This window comes from Eucalyptus grandis, chromosome 9 (genome assembly GCF_016545825.1).
Source record: "Eucalyptus grandis isolate ANBG69807.140 chromosome 9, ASM1654582v1, whole genome shotgun sequence".
In the NCBI taxonomy this organism is placed as follows: Eukaryota; Viridiplantae; Streptophyta; class Magnoliopsida; order Myrtales; family Myrtaceae; genus Eucalyptus; species Eucalyptus grandis.
This window is the reverse complement of record NC_052620.1, coordinates 8,550,567-8,568,866: the sequence shown is the minus strand read 5'-3', so window position 1 is coordinate 8,568,866 and position 18,300 is coordinate 8,550,567. Positions and strand designations below refer to the sequence as shown.

Below are 18,300 nucleotides of genomic sequence, written 5' to 3'. Positions count from 1 at the left end.
GCTTTAGGTGAGCTATACTATCTATCATCAATTTAGAGTGAGTAGACATGATTTGATCGTACTTTATAGATAGTATTGAGTGGGTTGACCGAGAGATGGTCTTGATGACATGGAATCGACTGAGTCGATTGATCAATGACTCGATTTGATTTGATTGGTTGATGTGATTCGTGAGTATTTGAATTATACTGACTTACAGGAAGAAACCGAGGCAAAGGTAAGTCCTCTGACCTGTGCTTGTGCTTAGGCAGCCCTTTGGGCGTATTTTCTTCATAGTTGGGGCTTAGGAGGTTGAACTTGCTGAGACGTCGTCTCACCCCGTTGTGGTATAACAATTTCAAGTCCCTAGATGGTAGCTCCTCCCGTGCATTTTGGACAGCCAAAGTTCATAGTTGGGGCTTAAGGGGTTGAACTTGATGAGACGTTGTCTCACCCCGTTGTGGTATAACAATTTCAAATCCCTAGAAGGCAGCTCCTCCCGAGCGTTTTGGATAGCCGAAGAAGGTCACAGAACAAGTGTCCTATATTCTGTTGCATGGGAGCCCTAGGAATTGGGTCTATGAGCTCATAAGCACCACGGTCTGGGTTGATGAGGCTCTACCCTACAAGGTACCCCATCAATACAGATCAGGGTACCATCATAAGTGGAATGGCCAGAGAGAGGGTCCCATACCGGAATCTGAGATACCTCTGTATGTGCTGGAGGTTACTTTTGAGGAAGGCACAACAGATCCTCCCGGTGGTTTGGTGGTAGACCCGAATCTCTCAGATCTAGGTACCCCGATGTATTGCTCCAATGAGGATTAGGATGAGAATATGTAGTTTTATGAAATCCCCCCCCCCCCCGGTTTTACAAACCTTATATATATATCAGATGGTTTTGTATAAGACATGGTTTGATATGTATATAAGTGTGTTATGATTTTATTTTATTTTTAAATTTATGGTTCTGCTTTTCTATCACATCTTGTTGTTATCTAGGGATTAATTATTCGCTTCCGCATGCACATTAAAAAGAATGGGTCGGCAATGCGTCCTAGGACATCGCTAATTAATCAATCACTAAGGGATGGGCACATGCTCGGATGATCATGACGTGACATTATTCAATTGCAATTTAAATTGGGGGTCCTATATGTATTTACTTTCCTTTTTAAAATGTTTTTCTATATTTATGCAGGTTCTACTTACCATAATTAATAATTTAATATGTTTAGGTTTTGTTTGTTGTAGATTTTCCATACATGTTAAACGCATCATTTTTATTTTTATTGTTAGATATTGCTTCCATAAAATTTGTTTTGTCAAAAGAGAAATTTCCCATAAATCTAGTTCGTTTTCATGTTGTTGATTATAATTATAATTAAATTATTAAGTAGATTAAATTTAATAAATAAAAACATTGCATGAAGTAAGAACTTTTTTTTTGAAAAAAAATGCTGATGAAATATCATTATTCTATATTGACAAAAATTAATATTATTTATGAATTATTCACTAAGTATATCTAGATACCTTATTGTGCATAATATTTTTAGTGTATTCCAATAAATTCCTCTAACATCTTACATTATCTGTATAAAAGCATTTTGCTAGTATAATGAGGAAAAAAGATAAATTCATTAATATTATAAATTAAGAGATTTGATCTATATAGTAGACTAATGAAATTAATGAAAAGCTCAACAAGATAGTGAGCTTTTTAGATAAGATGGACCAAAAATAGGTAAGTTGTTATAAAATCAATAACGAAGAAGCGACTTTTTAGTTTTATACTATATTAAAGAATGTCTTTTTTCCTTACTATTAGTGAAATGATTTTACATGGAGTATGTAAAATGTTATAAGAATACATGAGAATGCATTTTTCTTTAATATGCTGAAAAAACAACATATGTGAAATGCTTAATTATGCAACTATCATGAATAGAAAAAGGAACAATAGAAAAAACAAAGAGTGGGGCCAGTGGGGCCATCACTTTAAACTGCAATTGAAAATTTAACGACAATTTTGTCTTTTTAGCGCAGATAGGGATTGCTATAATCATTTAGGAGGTGGAAATAGCGTTGTCCTAAATAAATAATGCTTTTTTTGCAGGAAGATTGTCCAATTAGTTGAAAATCTATTATACAAATGCCAATTCAATGATAAATTTTTTGATTTTGTCAATTTAAATTTAAAGAATCTTATCGAAATTCCAATATACAGTCAAATTTCCATGAAAATCGCTAACATAGCTGTGTGCCACATAAGATGACTCATTTAGAATTATGTGCAAAGGTTTATGACTCATTTGACAAAATTGAAAATTTTGTAACTAAATTTGCATATGTACAATAAATTTAGTAATGATTGATTAAAATTTTCCCTTCTCTGCCAATGGCAATGGGACTTACACAATACACAATGTATGAAAACCACAAAAAACAATGTAGCATGGAGATTTGCCATGATGTTTCCCTGATAAACAATGGAGGGGACTTGACTTGCGCTTGGATGGATGAATAAAGGGCATATGCCCGAACCTTTTCTTACAAAGTTGCCGTATGAGAGAATAAAATGTGTTGGGTCATATTTGATGTGAAATACGAGAGGGAGGGTGATCAATAGTTGTTTCACAAGGGAAAAGTACCAAAAAAGCCTTTATGTTTGTTCCGATTTAATCCTAAACATTTTACATTTGTACCAATTGAGTCATTCTAGCCAATTTTTGCCAAAAAATCCTATTATAGCACAACTAGCTTTGAAATGATGTGGGTGGTGCCACATGAATATTTGTTAATAATATTTTGATTTTTTTTTATCATTTTTATGGCTTTTTCTTCTTCTTTTTTCCTAGGAAGCTTGAGGACTGGGAAAGGTCACCACCCAACCTTCACTAGCACTAGGGCTAAGGGGCTATGGCCCTTGTCGGCTCTAGGTTTGACCTAGATTTGGAGAGGGTGTCACATTTTAAGAAGCACCAATACTCTTGAGAGTTTTTGTATTGTGATAGATACTCGAGACGTGTCCAACATTCTTTGACACTTTTGGACACTATGTCAATATGTATCAGAAAATCTGACACTTAATTAACTTTCTCGATACTCTCCAACATACGAGTTTTCAACACGTGATTCTGACACACGATATCAATTTTAAAAAGTTTCAATCAATAAGGGGTCAAAATATATATATGTGAAAAATAAAAAACAATAATAAAAATAATCAATGGGGAAAGAAGAAAAATCTAGTTTTCTTTTTTTTTCTCTTCTAACTCTCACTTCCTATGATATACTATTCACCCTAAAGTTTTTCTTTTTATTTTCTTTTCCGACATTTGACATGTAAGTCCAAAATTTAAATTTGCTTGTTTTTTCTCTCCAAGTTTTATGGATTATTGGAATGGAGTTGAATTTGTCAAATTTGAAACAATAAATGATATTATTAAATGGTGGATTGATATTTTTAGTGTAAATTTATTCTTTTTATTATTTTTATTTAAAGTTTGAATCAAATTAATTTGATTAAAACAATCATGAAAATGATAACTATAAAAATAATATTTAATATACAACGTGTTTCTAACATATCGGAATTCTCTATTTTTTAGAAATGACTTGTCGATATATTGTGTTTTGTCGTGTCATGTCATGTCGATGTCACTTAGGTCGCAGTCCTTACCAAAACTAGGTGAGGGCTCATGAGCCCTTGCTTTGGCTAGTGAGGATGCAGTGGCCCTTGGCCTCGCCCTCACTGACCATAGTGAGGGCAATGACATCCATTGGCAAGGGTAAGGGCCACAACGCCTTCATAAAGTGTCAACGAGGGTTAGCTAGCAACCCCCATTGACCTTTAGAATTCCAAAAAAACAAGTGAAGAAAGGGAAAAAAAAAGAGAGAGAAATATTAAAAAAATTTTAAAAAAATATTATTATTTAAAAATGCCAATTTCAGCATAAGAGTTGGTAAATTTAAGATGATTAGGAGAAAGACAAATAAAATTCCATAAAAGATCAGACAAGTTAGTAGTTGCATAAAAGTGTTGCTAAGTTATAGCAAATTATCAAGAAATCAATAGATTAATAATTATTTTAATCTACCGGTTTTTTATGTTTACTAACTTTTTCATAAAATTACCAAATGCGGGATCACTCATCACATTTATACGAGTAGAACAGTAGAATCATCCAGATTGTGCCAATAGTCATTTTAGTAGGGTTGATGAGAGTATATGGCCTTTTTTCATTTCATGACTGTATAATTTCTTCTTAGGTTTGCATTTATGTGATGTCTATCATCACTAGAGATTTGATGATAAGAGATTCGAGTTAAGGACACACTTTCTATGTCACAAATGCTTTGACTTTGCAGTTCTATTTGTGCATGTGGTGCTTGATCAAAGTCCCCTGTACTCATAAGGGATATCACATACTTATGTTGCGGTATACACAAATTCTTGTTTGTCTAAGATCATGAAGAGGTTCTCTTTTCAGGTTTGCATGCTAGGATAAGCCTTCACTTTTATTGAATCCCGCCTTCGGTCACCATAGAGGGGCTATTTCATGGCATATCAGTAGATATTTTTTTGATGAATTAGGCAATGTTATACTTGTGGAACGATCTTCTTTGGCTACATAGCTCTCATCTGGTCAATGATATTGGTTGTTGCATCGGAATTCCAAGACAGCAGGCCTATCACACATTCTAAGAATTAGATGAGATCAGGATTGCCTTTTATCGGGACATAAACAGATTATAAACGCAGTCATCATTATAAGTCAAGCTCAAGTCTAGTGTCCATAATTTGTTTGAAGATGCTGGTTGCTTGCGACAAGTACTACATTAGGACCACCACTTGATAAATATATATTTTGAGCTTACCTAGAAAGAAGGAAGATAATTAGTCCCTCATCATATGTTTTCTCATTCCCGCCCCTCAATATTGCTAAATTGTCGCTATATACCCGATGGTGTTGAGTCAAACTAATTTCTCAGTTGAACTCCAAGACTGATGGCTTGCTAATGCCGATTATCCCAACCCAACCCTCGAATCACCCTCGCCCCTTGGATGACATTAGTAAGCAACCTATCATATGATAGTGGACGAGATAGTACCAACAAGTCCTAGTACACGATGAATCAAAATCATCAAGAGCCTCTTGCGCAATCCAATTACTCAGCCTTTTTAGGATGCATTTGGCAATTTACCAGACAGTAACAATTTATATTCTTTACCATCGGCCATGATGGCTCCGCTGGATAGGCTTCAGGCCTTTGAGAGAGAGGTCAGGAGTTCGAAGCCCTTGCGACGCAAGGGCCATTAGGTGATTGATGCATGGTGCCAGGGTGGTGGTCTTCCCGCTAGCAACAATTTTTATTATTTTATTTTTATATTCTTTTATTCTCGGGGGTAGATTTGGAATAGAAATTCATTTGGTAAAATTTTTATTCTTAGAAATAGATTTGAAATATAATCAAGGAGTAAAAAGAAAGTTACTTCTTTGTTCTTAAGAACAATTTCAGAATTAAGCAAATTTAAATTTTGAGTAATTATCAAACGTCTTAAAATATTTATAAATTATTCTCGATAACAGAATAAAAAAGAATAATTTCTTATTAGAAATCATCCTCCGGAAAAAAATAATTAACGGACACACGGTTAATATCCGAATGATTGACGTACGCCAACTCGTGCATACTACACAGATTCACCACGAGAGAATCATTCAAAGCAAAGGTAGGAACCCTTTCAAGCGCGTTCTCCAACACTTTGATTGAATCCGACAAGTCCCTCAGATACATTAAACAAATCGCCTAATTGTTGATCGCCACCACATCCGAATCATTTCTTTCAGTACACTCCTCATGACCCCTCGCAGCCGACACATATAATCCTTCCCCACCAAATACAACAAGGCCTACAAGGCCTTATTTCTCTATTCACAAAGATTTTTCAACTCAACCTCACTCAACCACCCACGACCCTTCCCTTCGCTCGCCATCCCCTCGATCCACTAACGAGCTCCTCGCGCCCTCCAAATCCCCAACCTGCATCTGAATATACCCCAACCTCGACACCAGAACCGGGTCCTCCGAATATTTCCCTGATCAAATCCAAGCACACACTGAGCTCCTTATAACTCTGATTATCCACGATGCTGTTCATCACCAAAACCTCCCTCCTCCTCCAAGCCCTCACTAACTCGTCCTCCTTAGATCGTCTGACGAAATCCAGAAGCGCGTAGAACCGCGGGGCTGCCCAACTTGGTGGGATCACGCAGTTCAGCCACCGGAGGCAGAGCTTCTTCCATGGCTTCCCTTCTTCCCTGAGTAGTTTTAACGAGTCCTCCCCCCTCTGCGCACACAGGAAGAGAAAAGAGAAAAGGGTGAGGGAGAGAAAATGGGTCGGGTCGGGTTAGTTGCCATCGTTGAGTTTGGAATCCTAAATAAACTGCCGGTGATAAGCCGGAGGAAAGTAAGGATGACGTCAGGTCATCATGCCCCTTTATGCCCTGGGCGACACACGTGTGCTACAATGGCCGGGACAAAGGATCGCGATCCCGCGATGGGGTCGGGTCGGGTCACCGCTGGACCGGCTATTCCGGATCCGGATCTTCTGAATTCGGGCCGGTCGGGTCGGGTCGGGTCGGGTCGGGCTCGGTCGGCCTTTCAGAAATATAAAAAATCTCCCCTTCTCTTCCGCCGCGCGCTCGTCTTTTCGCTTTCCTCTCCCGCAGCCACGCCCCACCCGCGAGTTTCGTCCGCCGTCGAGCGCCGCCGCCGCCGCCGCCCGGCCGGCGAGACGCACCGCGACGGCGCGGCCCGCCGCGTGCCACGGGCGAGCGCATCTCCACGACCGTAGGGCCCGAGGGAGCTTCGACGCCGCGACCGGAACGACAGCGAATCGCGACGGTCGCTCTCGTTTCTTCTGTTCGTATCGGCCTCCGCGAGCTTCGACGGCGACGGCTCGCGCCTCGTGGCCCTCCATAAGCTTTGGACGCACCGACACGGCCGGCGCTTCTAGTTCAGTGAGGGTTTTTCCTTTTTCTTTTAGCCGAAATTTCTGTTCTTTATTTTATAAACGCGATTGCTAACAAATTACATGGGTTGTTTGTGGATGCTGAACAGGCTGAATCGTGCCGAACTTTGGAAAAACACCGAGAAAGGAGTCGTGCTGAAGGATTTGTTTCGGTGATTCTTCAGGGTATAGTTCTTAAACTGGAGTTTGAATAGTGTCTTATGGATGTTATGAATTGAATGGATGGTGGATGGATGGGCTGTGAAATTAGAGTTGAATGGATCGGGAGTTTCTTACTTTGGTTGATACTTGATGCTGATGACTGGTTGTGCATGGGCTGAGCTGTGATATTGTTCTGGCTTTCGATTATAGTTACTTCGATTTGTCGCTCTTGTTGCATTGTTTCTGTTCCTAGTTGTTGTTATTATTAGTATTTGTTAAGATGTCTTCGACCCGGGATTTGCATTCTCGAGCCTGTCAAAATGAGAGCATGCAAAATCCTACGCTGACTTCTGCTGGCGGAGCGTCTCCTCCCCCAAACCACCTGTTCCTCCATCAATGCCTCGTGGAAGTGAGGCACTTGGGCAGAATCAGTCGGGTGTTAGGTTCAATGTCACTATGGCCTGGCTCATATAGTATGAAGACGTCATAAACTTAAAATTTACACTATTTTGAAGTGTTAATGTCATACAATTTTAATAATTGATAAATTCCATATGGTTATCCAAGACTTTTTTATTGTTGGTGTAATTTTTAGGATGTTATGATCCTATGTAGGATGCCAATCCTAACAACTTCTTTGTGTTGGTGGCAATTTTTTATGAAGAAGCTGCTGGAGGATGTTAAGAAGAGAAAATTTTGGGCCTTCTCCAAAGTCGAGTGGAGGAGTCCACAAAGAAAAAGACAGAGAAAACGTATGATGTTGGAGTGCAGGAATTCACAGTGTTCCTATGTTTGAACTTTTTTCCCTTGTTTTAATGTTGATGTGTATGTAACTGTGCAAAACTGAGTAAAAGCTTCACAATTTGGCCACGGTTTGTTAAATTTGTAGGATCATGTGATCCTCAATCCATAATGTTGTTTCAAAATGCCGTCTATTAAAATTACTGAGATGAAGTTAACGTCAAAGCAATGCTTTAGTAATAGTTATTATCAGGTGCGCATATTGTCTATTTTAAATATATCCCTGCACTTGTATCCAAATTTTGGACACTTGTTGCCTCATACCTGTTGTGAAATGAAAACTTGGACAATCAGATACAAGTACCCATGTTGGCTCCCATATCTGAGAAAAATGGTTCTTGCAAATGGATTTGATGTGTGATTGTATCTTTTCATTTTTGTGGTTGTGCTTTGTAATAAAAATGTAGTGTTTTAGAGATTGCTGGTGTACAATTTTCAAGTGATCTGCTTTGGACGGTAATAATGATAAGATAACTCTTATGGACTTCTCTCAAAGGTGTATTTTGCAGTTAATATTTATTTGTTGTTTTCACCAAACACCAGAATGGATTCAATATGACAGTGTACTGCCTTATATTGTGTGATTGACCTAATGAGGTAAGGGTATAAGAGATTCCTCAGATTCCTTGTCTTATCATAAAAGGTTCTGAATTGCAGCTGACCTGACCTACTCTCTCAATGATGGCCATTTTTTGAGGCCCTGGAATCCACTGGTCAAGATAAAACGATCTGTGGCACATACCTTTATTTCCCATTGATCTATTTCTTGCTGTCTAAGGATTGTTTCTGTGAAATAATTGGAGGATTGTTCTCTTGACTAGATTTTATTTTTCTCATTTATTTAAATTATCATGTCACATTGTCTTACTATTCCAAATACCATTCTTTTCAACCCTTTTAAATTTGCTTCAGATGGAAGATCAAGCAGAAGAAAATGTGGACACACCACTTGCGAAGCAACAGGCTCTTCTATGTCAAGAGTGTGAAAAGAACCCATCAAAATACAAGTGTCCTGCATGTTTTTTCCGCTCATGTAGCCTTCTGTGCGTAAATGCTCATAAACACCGTACTGGCTGCAATGGCAAGAAGAATCAGACTGAGTTCATCCCTCTCTCTCAATTTAATGACAATGTTCTCCTCTCTGGTATACTCTCTCTCTCTCTCTCCCCCGCCCCCCCCCACTGCACATGAATGCGTATCAAAATTCTAGCTTTTTTCTTGAGTTTGATTATTCAGGCATAAATTTTTATTGGTAATTGCCCTTTATCTGAATGGTTTCTTTTCCTCAGAAAATTAGCTTAAGCCCAAAGCTTACTTCTGCTTTCTTTTCTCCTTTTTTTTTTTTTTTTTTTTTTTTGGGTCAAGACTTCTGTTTTCATATTTACTTTTTAAGAATCTTTCATTTATTCTTGAGTTTTTTATGTTCATAATTCTTTGAAATTCATGATGGACGTAGACTATAATTTGCTCGAGGAAGTGAAGAGGGTGACTGAAGCTGCTCACAGAACAAGAACTAAATTAAGTGTGCATCCTTATTTTAAGCTGCCGTTTCCCCTCCAAAACCTCCGGCGTGCAGCTGCTAGTAGGAGAACGAAACTCTTGCTCCTTCCAAGTGGACTGTCAAGAAGGGGCCGAAATCAGTCTCGATATGAGCAAAGGTGTGATGTCAGAATCTTGACCTTAGAGTGGACTATATATACTATGCTATCGATTTTGTAAGATGACTACAAGTTCTGCACAATAGGGGGTCATTCTCTTGGCTGGGGTATACAATATTAGATCAGCTGGGTACTTCTGAAGGCATTAAATATTTATCTTTAAAACCTGATCTTGCTCTAGGGATTTAGTGATAACAATGTCAGTATTTACTCTACCTGTGATGATGTGATCTCCTTCTCATCTTTTTTCTCCTTAAGTCAATAATCAAGCCATCTGATGATAAAAGATGTATTATGGAAGGTTAAGATCAGCTCTTCTATCTCTATGTCTCTGAATCTTCATTATATGGGTTTATATCTGGATCACAGTTGCAGCTCCTAAGAATATTTGGAATCGATCATTTAACTGAGAAAATGCTATCAAGAAGTGAGTCCTTCTATGCAATTACATTCATCGATCAGGAACATTTCTTAAACAAGCATGGTTGAACTTATCTAACCTGCTTATTTAGGTTTTAATCTCATTTGCAAGTTTTTTTCTTGCCATGAGATTAGGAAGTGCAGGACTTGTCAGGTGTTGACTCTTTGGTCATGCTTTGGATATACAGATTAAAGGTGTCCATAAATGTCATTTTTTTTTTTTTTAGAAATGATTTTCATTGAATTTTGTAAGTAGTTTTTCGGTCTACTTGACCTTGGCATTCCCATGCTTTTGGCTAATACTTTCCTGCCTTTATCAGCCCTCTTCTTTGAAGATGTTTTTGCTTAAGAAAATTTATAGTCAGAATGTGATTTTGGAATAGTTTTGTAGTTTCTCATCTATAAACTGTGCTTTTTTAAATGTCTCAGGAAGAAATTTATTTCATGGACAATTGAATGGCGCTTTCACTCGACAGATGTGGTATTATGTGACCATGGGTGAGTCATGTTGTTAAGCTTGATGAAAGCTGATCTGCAGTACCTATGTTCACCTCTAGAGATGAGAATTAATTTGTGCTACTGTCCATTCCAAAAAGCAATGGTACCATGTTTAGTGGTTGAGGATGGTTTTTATTGCAGAATACATGAGGACATGACCCTTCGTACTGTCATTGAGAAACATCTGAAACCTGGTCCATGGAACCATCAGCTAAAGCATTTTTGTGATGAACAGCTGGACAATCTCAGACTTTTTATTCGTAAATATCCAAAGGTAATCTTCCCTTCTTCAAGCGTGCTCATGAAGTTTAGTCTTTCTGTTTGCTTGTTCATGCTGTGGATCTTTCTCTATAATGGAGGGGGTATCTCAGATCAATTATGGATCAATCTTTGGAGTTGACCATCCATCTTTAATGCTGCCTATCAGACTTCTCAGTGGTTAAATGTTCGGCCTAGTGAGTTCATTTCTACTTTTTGCCAATCCAGGGTCCCAAATCACCTTTCAAGGAGTTGGACATAAACACCCCTCTTAGGCAACTATTGGCAAATGTTGTCATCTTAGAATATCCTGTGATGCACGTCTTCCTTCCATCACACAGTTGTGATTTTGAAGTTGTGAAAGACGGGAGAGCCATCACTCCTAAATCAGATTTGCAGTGCTCTGTCGGAAGTGGTAATTCAAATGTGCATGGTGTCCACTTCAGGGAGGAGATTATTGAAGATAATGGCTGTTTGGAATCGCGGGTGTGTGACCTAATGCAGCAAGGGAACTCAAGTGGAGGATCTCAGTTTTCCCATCAAAATATAAAAGCATCAAGTGGGCCCTTGGCAGGACATGTATCTGGACTAAGTGAACCACTTCCCTCCAATGTTGGGGACTCATGGATTATTGAGGACATGGAAATTGACTTCGATCAGGGACTGATAGATGCCTACTCAAATCTCATTGCACAAATGAATCCCGATGATTTTCTTGAATTGGATGATGAGCTTGCCAGAAAAGGTAGAGAAGAAAGAGAAGGCTTACCTGGAGGGTGCAACTTAACACCAGTGGTGGATGAATTAGAGGAAGGCGAGATTTTGGAATGATGAACCACTCTCACGACTTTTCCTGCTTGCTATGTTGTATATATTTACGGTTTTTTGTAATATCATGTGACCTGGAGGTGCCTGAGATTGAGGAGTCCTTTTGATGCAGAATGGTCACTCCAGCAAAGTCTCCTGTTTTCTCCTCTTCATCATATTTTGCAGGAAGCTTGAACAAGTTTATAAATTAGGCATGCGTCTCGTTCTCTCTACAACGGAGAGAGGCATTTTGTAGCTGAGTTTTGGGTTTGGTTTGGAATTTGGGCAAGTGGAGTTTGATCTCATTTCTGATTTATGTGTGCACTTTGTTTGTGTAGTTTGAACTCCGATTCTCCTCGATCCTACGGATCACTGTCTTCATATTTTGTAGACATTAAGTTGTAGAAGCGATGCAAAAATTAATGTCTTCATTTTCATCAAGAGGCTCTTGTGAAATGCAAATTCTTGAAATGCAGAATCAATGCCTGACAATTGTTGTTTTTCCTATTGGATCCAACGCATAATGACATGAATACATTTGAACTTGAGGTTCTTGTATGTTACCCTCTATAACTGAATTTTTGACATAATCTTCTGATTTGCTTAATTAAAGAAGACACTTTTGGAAGGCCAAGGCTGCTCAAGTGATAAAATTTAATTTCTCATATGAGTAGAGGTCAAGATGAAATTTCGAGCTCTGTTTGTTTGTTTGTTTTACAGGTAAATGAATGATTTAGAAAATATCTTGTTAAAAATAATTATTTGTATCGTTTATAAAAAAATGAATGAATGAATTATATTTTCATCATTTCCAAAAATATTTAGATACAAATTATTGTTAACAACAAAAATATTTTTCACTAACTAATTATTTTAAGCGATATAAGCGATTATTTTTAAGAAAAGTATTTTTCAAATCGTTTATTTTTCATGACAGAATATTTATATCATGCAATTTTGTTTTTTTGTTTTTTTTTTTAACCAAGGGCAGGAGTATAGAGACCTAGCTATGGGAGATCAATTGGTAAAGTCACGGCCTTTGACCTATATAAGTGCTCTTGACTTGGAAAAAATCAATGTACCATCCTACGATGTCGTTTAATATCTTTGTATAAAATATATTAAATGAGGGTATTTATGCCCATTGTGTGGAACTTCTCTAGTCCTTTCTATCCCACAGTCCAAAAAAGTTATTGCATAGATTATATGGACAAATATCATTTCAATCATTAATCATGTGGAGTCCGAGGTCCACATGATCAACAACTAAAATTAACTTAATCTGTATTGTTTATATTTTTTTTTTCCACACTTCAGCTTCAGATGTTTCGCGAGGCAATTGCTGCTTCAGGCAAGCAGGCTCGACTTTGACTTTCCGCACCCCACCCCAAAAAAAAAAAAAAAAAAAGATTTGTGAGGAGGAAGACTGGTCGAAGCACATTTATATTTTCGGGCTAGGCAAATTAAGTCGATACCTGGGAGATGAAAGCACACTATCATTTATAATTGGGCGAGAGAAAAAAAAATCCTAAACTATGCAAACTGAGTCACATTTACCTTGAACATTTTTGTGGGAAAATTATTCAAAAGCCTTAAACCTATTGCACTTTTGCAAATTAAATCATAAACTTTCACTTTTTACTAATTGAGTCCATTCGGTCAATTTTAGCCAGATTCACTAACATGGATGCTAGTCATCCTACATGACATGGCTGACATAATTTTTATTTTTAAAATATTTTTTCGAATTTTTAAAAAATATCTTTTAGTTTTTTTTTTTCCTTCTCTCTTCTTCCTTTGCTAGTTGCCTAGCCTCCAACAACTAGCTAGTGATTGCGACTGGTCGACCTCGTCGAGAATTGGCGAGGGGCGATCTTGTTGGCCTCGGGTGAGGCTTGCCCTCACCAAATTTGATGAGGTCGAGCCTTGCTAGAGGCTAGTGACGGTCGACACCACCGACCTCACGTGAGGTCACCCTTGTCAAGATCTGGGTGAGGGACAACCTTATGGGTCTTGAGCGAGACTCACCCTTGTCGGATCTGGTGAGGGTGAGCCTCACTTGCAGCCGACCCCTCGCCCTCACTTGAAGTAGGTGAGGGACGACGCCTCATTGGTCTTATGCGAGGTCGCCCTCGTCAAGATCTAGCGAGGATGACCTCGTGTGAGTCGGCGAGGTCGCCCCTAGCTAGATCTGACGGGCTGATCCTTGCTAATCATAGCCTTAAGCTGGTCACTGGAGGTTGGGTGATTGATAGAGGAAGAAGAAATAGGGAAAAATTTAAAAATTTTAAAAATATTTAAAAATAATAAATTTTGTCCACATCGAGTTGGCTGTGCCATGTAGAATAGTTGGCGTTCACGTTAGTAAATTTCAACCAAAATTGGCTAGATGGACTCAATTGGCAAAAAGTGAAAAGATTTAGAATTCAATCAGTAAAAATTAAAAGATTTAGGATTGAATTTTGTCATAATAAAAAGCACAAACTTGTATTAATGGTGTTATTTTTGTTGAAAAATCATCTAGCAGAACTTTGATGCACATAGGTACAATTTGAGGGTTTTTCTATTACAAGAATAAGTGTTAAGCTAAATGAGTCTTAGTGCGTATAGTTTGAGGTTGTGACTTTTTCCTGTTATAATTATTGTTTAATGAAAATTTTATGTTTGCATGGTTCGACAACCGTGAATTCTAGAAATCCTTATACCCTGGTTTCAGCTTCTTCTTCTTTTTTATGCTATTTCACGTCCTTCTCGCTAAAACTTCCCTTTTTAAGATAATGGATCAAATGACCTTTCAATTACAGGATTTGATTCAAAATTTACAATGTATATTATTCACGGTCTCTTTTAATAAAAGGTAAGGAAAAAGACACAAAAAAACCCAAAACTATACCCATTGTGATGCATTTACCCTGAACTTTCTTTTATGATATCAAAGATTTTATATTGTATCATATGTAACACATTTATTCTAAACTTTTATTGTAATAAATTCAAATTTCTATTTATATGATATATTTACTCTCATTAAAGTTCCGTTGGATGATTTTTTTTTAGCCAAAATGTCATTTTTATTTCACTTGACCCACGTGGTGCCATGTCAACATTGTTTGTTTTTTGGCGTCTATGTTGGCAGATTTTTAACAATGCATTATCAACAAAACCTTGAAAAAAATAAATATGTCATACATGTACAAGTTTGGGATTTTTTGTGTAAAAAAAAAAAATTAGGGTAAATATATCATAATGGGCATATTTGAAGCTTTTAGTAACTTTTTCCCCAATATTAATTCATCATTGCTCTCATTCACACACCATATCCATGTTAAGTTTTCAGAAATATATTAGTCAACTTGTATCTCCATGTCCTTTTGAACAGTAAAATAAAAGATATATTTAATACAAGTAAAACTATATCTCAATGTCGAAGTATATATATATATATACAAAACTCGCTACATGCTTTTTCTTTTCATAATTCAAGGGTACGAGGACCGATGCCTGATTTTTTGAAGGGCCATGAGATATCTTGCAATTTTCATGAACTGGGAAAGTCACAGCTTTTGACTTGTGCATATGCCTTACTAGAGAGTAATTTCTATGCAATAGTTGAGATTTGAACAAGTGACATTTCATTAATTTACTTATTTGAAGTATGTCAATTATTCAATATGCATAGGACGTGAGGCGTGAAATCTCGAACGTGAACGCTAGCACTGAGAACGTATACTCAAGCAAATAGAGTACCTAAAAATGTTTATGTCGACTTGGGTTTGACATCGTTATAAGATAAGATACATGGATAAATAAACTTTCCACTTGGACTGCAGAATTGGATTTGCACTCAGAAATTCAGTTAATTAATTAATTTTTCGTCAACAGAAATGCGTGCATTTTATTCTTACTGAGGCTAGTCACTCAGATTTTTTTTCATTAACTTTTTTTGTATTCTTCTTTTCATTTCTTTCTGTTGCTACTAATTCTAAAGTAAGCGGATAACATAACGCTATGAGGAATAATCCTTGCTGATTTTTATTTTTTATTTTAATTCCGTCAACAGAAATGCGTGCATTTTATTCTTTCTGTCGCTACTAATTCTTGAAAAAACATCGTCTTTATTTTTTCTCTTTATTTCTTTCTGTTGGTCCTTTTCTTTAGCAGCGATCCTTTTGATTAGAGTCATTGGAGATGATGTTCCCAACGCTGTCCTAACCTGGCTTTGTACGTGGTCTTCATGCATGCAAGTTACAAGGTTTGCCCACGTAAAGGGTGGGATGTAAGCACGCCACAGAGAGAAAGTCCTCTGCAAACCACGTACGATGTGCACTAGAAAAAAAAACAACAAAAAAACAAAACAAAACAAAAGGAAAATTACCAAAAACATATTCAAAGTTATTATATTTTAATCAATTTAGTTACAAACTTTTTAATTATACCGAGTGAATCTTAAATATTTTCATCTTCTACTAATTGGTTCATCCAGTCATTTTACCATAAATCATTAACTTAAACATTAGGCATACTACGTAAATCGACTAGCCTTAACATGGATAATTTAAGAAGAAATTGATTTTTGATTTTTGATTTTCTTATTTTTTTCTTTTATTTTCTTGTCTTTGTCTTCACTTTTTTTCTACTATGGCCAGCCGACCTTTGCTTGGCCGTATTTTTTTTTTTTAAAGATGAGAAAAAAATAATAAAAATAATAAAATATAAATTATCTATATCCGGCTGTGTCACATGGAATGACCGGTGTCTATGTTAGTGATTTCTAGTAAAAAATGATTGGATAGGCTTAACTGACAAAATATGAAAATATTTAGAAATTAATTAACATAATTAAAAGATTTATGACTTGTCACGACAAGATGTAATGTCTCCATCCTCCACCTTACTAAAGCGAGATATTAATCTTTCACTTTTTAGCATAAGCAGAAGTTGAAATTAAGCATCAAGCAAGCCATCAACAGTAACGGACGGACAACCATAGAAAAACAAGCAACATCTTTCATTTCTTGTATTATTTTTAGACATGGGTGATAATAGAGCAATACTGGGAGGTCAAAAAGATATACTACACCCATAGACTATCCACTTAGCCTTCATCTACGCCCTCAAACTATCCACAACCTAACACCCGCTCAACACAGTTTGATCTCAAAAAGTGCCAAAATCGTGTCTTAAAAATGGATCCCTACCACCATTCATCTCCCCATCGGCACCGTCTTCGTCATCGCTACCACTGCTCTCCCCTGGGAATGGTAGAGGACCACTCAAATATCTTCCGATGTTGTCGTAGAGTGCCAGAAAGCGGTAGGTAATATGGACGGTCGGTGGACTTGCATCTATCTAGAGTGTGGATGTGTAGCGTATGAAAGTCACGAAAGGAAAATATGGAACGGTAAACTTGTAAAGTTGCCCCTCTAGAACTACTGCAGCGCCATAGCAGAAAACTGGGATAGTAGAAATTGTAGTCATGGCTATGGATATGAAAAATGTGTACACCAACAAAAGTGAGCTAATGCCTAGCAAAATGTCAAGGTTTTCATAAACCAGATGGACATCTTTAGTCGGTACATCAAAATGCCAAGATTTTCTATACTCGGCTACTTTCAAAAGACATCCGACTATTCCAACAGTTATGTACATAAGTCCATCAGTCAGTGTCGGCGTCCAAAAATGCTTGTTCTACTGACCTTAACTCTCGGTCACACCCACCCATCCGGTCCATTAGCTAGCGGCGGTGGCAGCAGCCCCAGCGAGTGTCCATCTTAGCGGACAAAAATGGCGATAAACTCCTGAAGAATGGGGCCAGCGGAGAGACCAACATCAAACACCAAAACAACTCTCACTCGTTCGAATGACAACCCATGCACCTTGGGGTGTTGGTACTCCGACCGTTCCCATTGTAGGTCGATCGGAAATCCATAGAATAAGCCGGGAGTTACAAGCAGCAGAGGCATCTCTTCTAATCTGAAATGTTAGCCCCCACAAAGGAGTGAATACAACCACCCAACAGCGAAAGATCCACTAAACTATATTGTGCAGAACCATTACTATCTAGTTTCATGCAAGATAAACAAAACATGTGATCAAAGAAATGAGTATGCATCAAATCTATAAAGCTCTTTAATGCAATGGCAAGTGCAGTTTCGAAACCAAGATGCACCGTTTTCAGTCACACGGGTCGTGATTATAGAATCAAATTGTTATGATACGTTCCATTCCATACCATACAATTTAGCCCTATAACCAGACCACACACATTAAAAGAGCCATCGGTTTTAATATTCAAAAAGTTTTACCTCCCATAGGACCAATGTTTGCGTCCCTTCGAGCATTCGCACCCAACATGGCGTCGTGAAAGCCTCCGGCATTCAACCACTAGGCCACCGAGCATCCAAAGCGTGTTCCGTTATACCTCCGGGCATTTCGCATCCCACTTGGCATCACGAGAAATCTCCGAGACGCGCCATGAAAATGGTTACCCCTACCCTCTGGAATTATGTACCGACGTACCACCGGGCATCCCGACACTCTCGGAGAAAACCTATGGGGTACTATGGACCCAGGCATCCAAAGGCATCGCCACCGTGATCCTATGGACCTCCCGACTCCCGGGCATCGTTGACCCGAGGTCCAACGGCAACATTAACATCTTAATTTATTTCAAAACCAAAAACATTTTCAATACAG

At 37.8% G+C, this 18,300-nt stretch overlaps 1 protein-coding gene and 1 pseudogene across 5 annotated transcripts; one reads left to right on the top strand and one right to left on the bottom strand.

The window, feature by feature from the left end:
* Window positions 1-5,033: 5,033 nt before the first annotated feature.
* Window positions 5,034-6,970, bottom strand: LOC120288375 (annotated as a pseudogene).
* LOC104418283 (box C/D snoRNA protein 1) lies at window positions 6,666-12,041 on the top strand. Of its 5 annotated transcripts, none has more exons than XM_018863230.2 (8): window positions 6,666-7,010; window positions 7,111-7,186; window positions 8,648-8,682; window positions 8,876-9,107; window positions 9,420-9,621; window positions 10,471-10,539; window positions 10,681-10,813; window positions 11,026-12,041. In XM_018863230.2, the coding sequence occupies exons 4-8, from the start codon at window positions 8,876-8,878 to the stop codon at window positions 11,626-11,628; spliced, it is 1,239 nt and encodes a 412-aa protein (XP_018718775.2). In that variant the 5' UTR covers window positions 6,666-7,010; window positions 7,111-7,186; window positions 8,648-8,682; the 3' UTR covers window positions 11,629-12,041. The 5 variants fall into 5 exon arrangements, with proteins under 5 accessions (XP_018718775.2, XP_039158177.1, XP_039158179.1 ...); XM_039302243.1 differs by lacking the exon at window positions 8,648-8,682 and adding an exon at window positions 7,827-7,914 and having other exon boundaries at window positions 6,700-7,010; XM_039302246.1 differs by having other exon boundaries at window positions 6,978-7,005.
* Window positions 12,042-18,300: the final 6,259 nt, after the last annotated feature.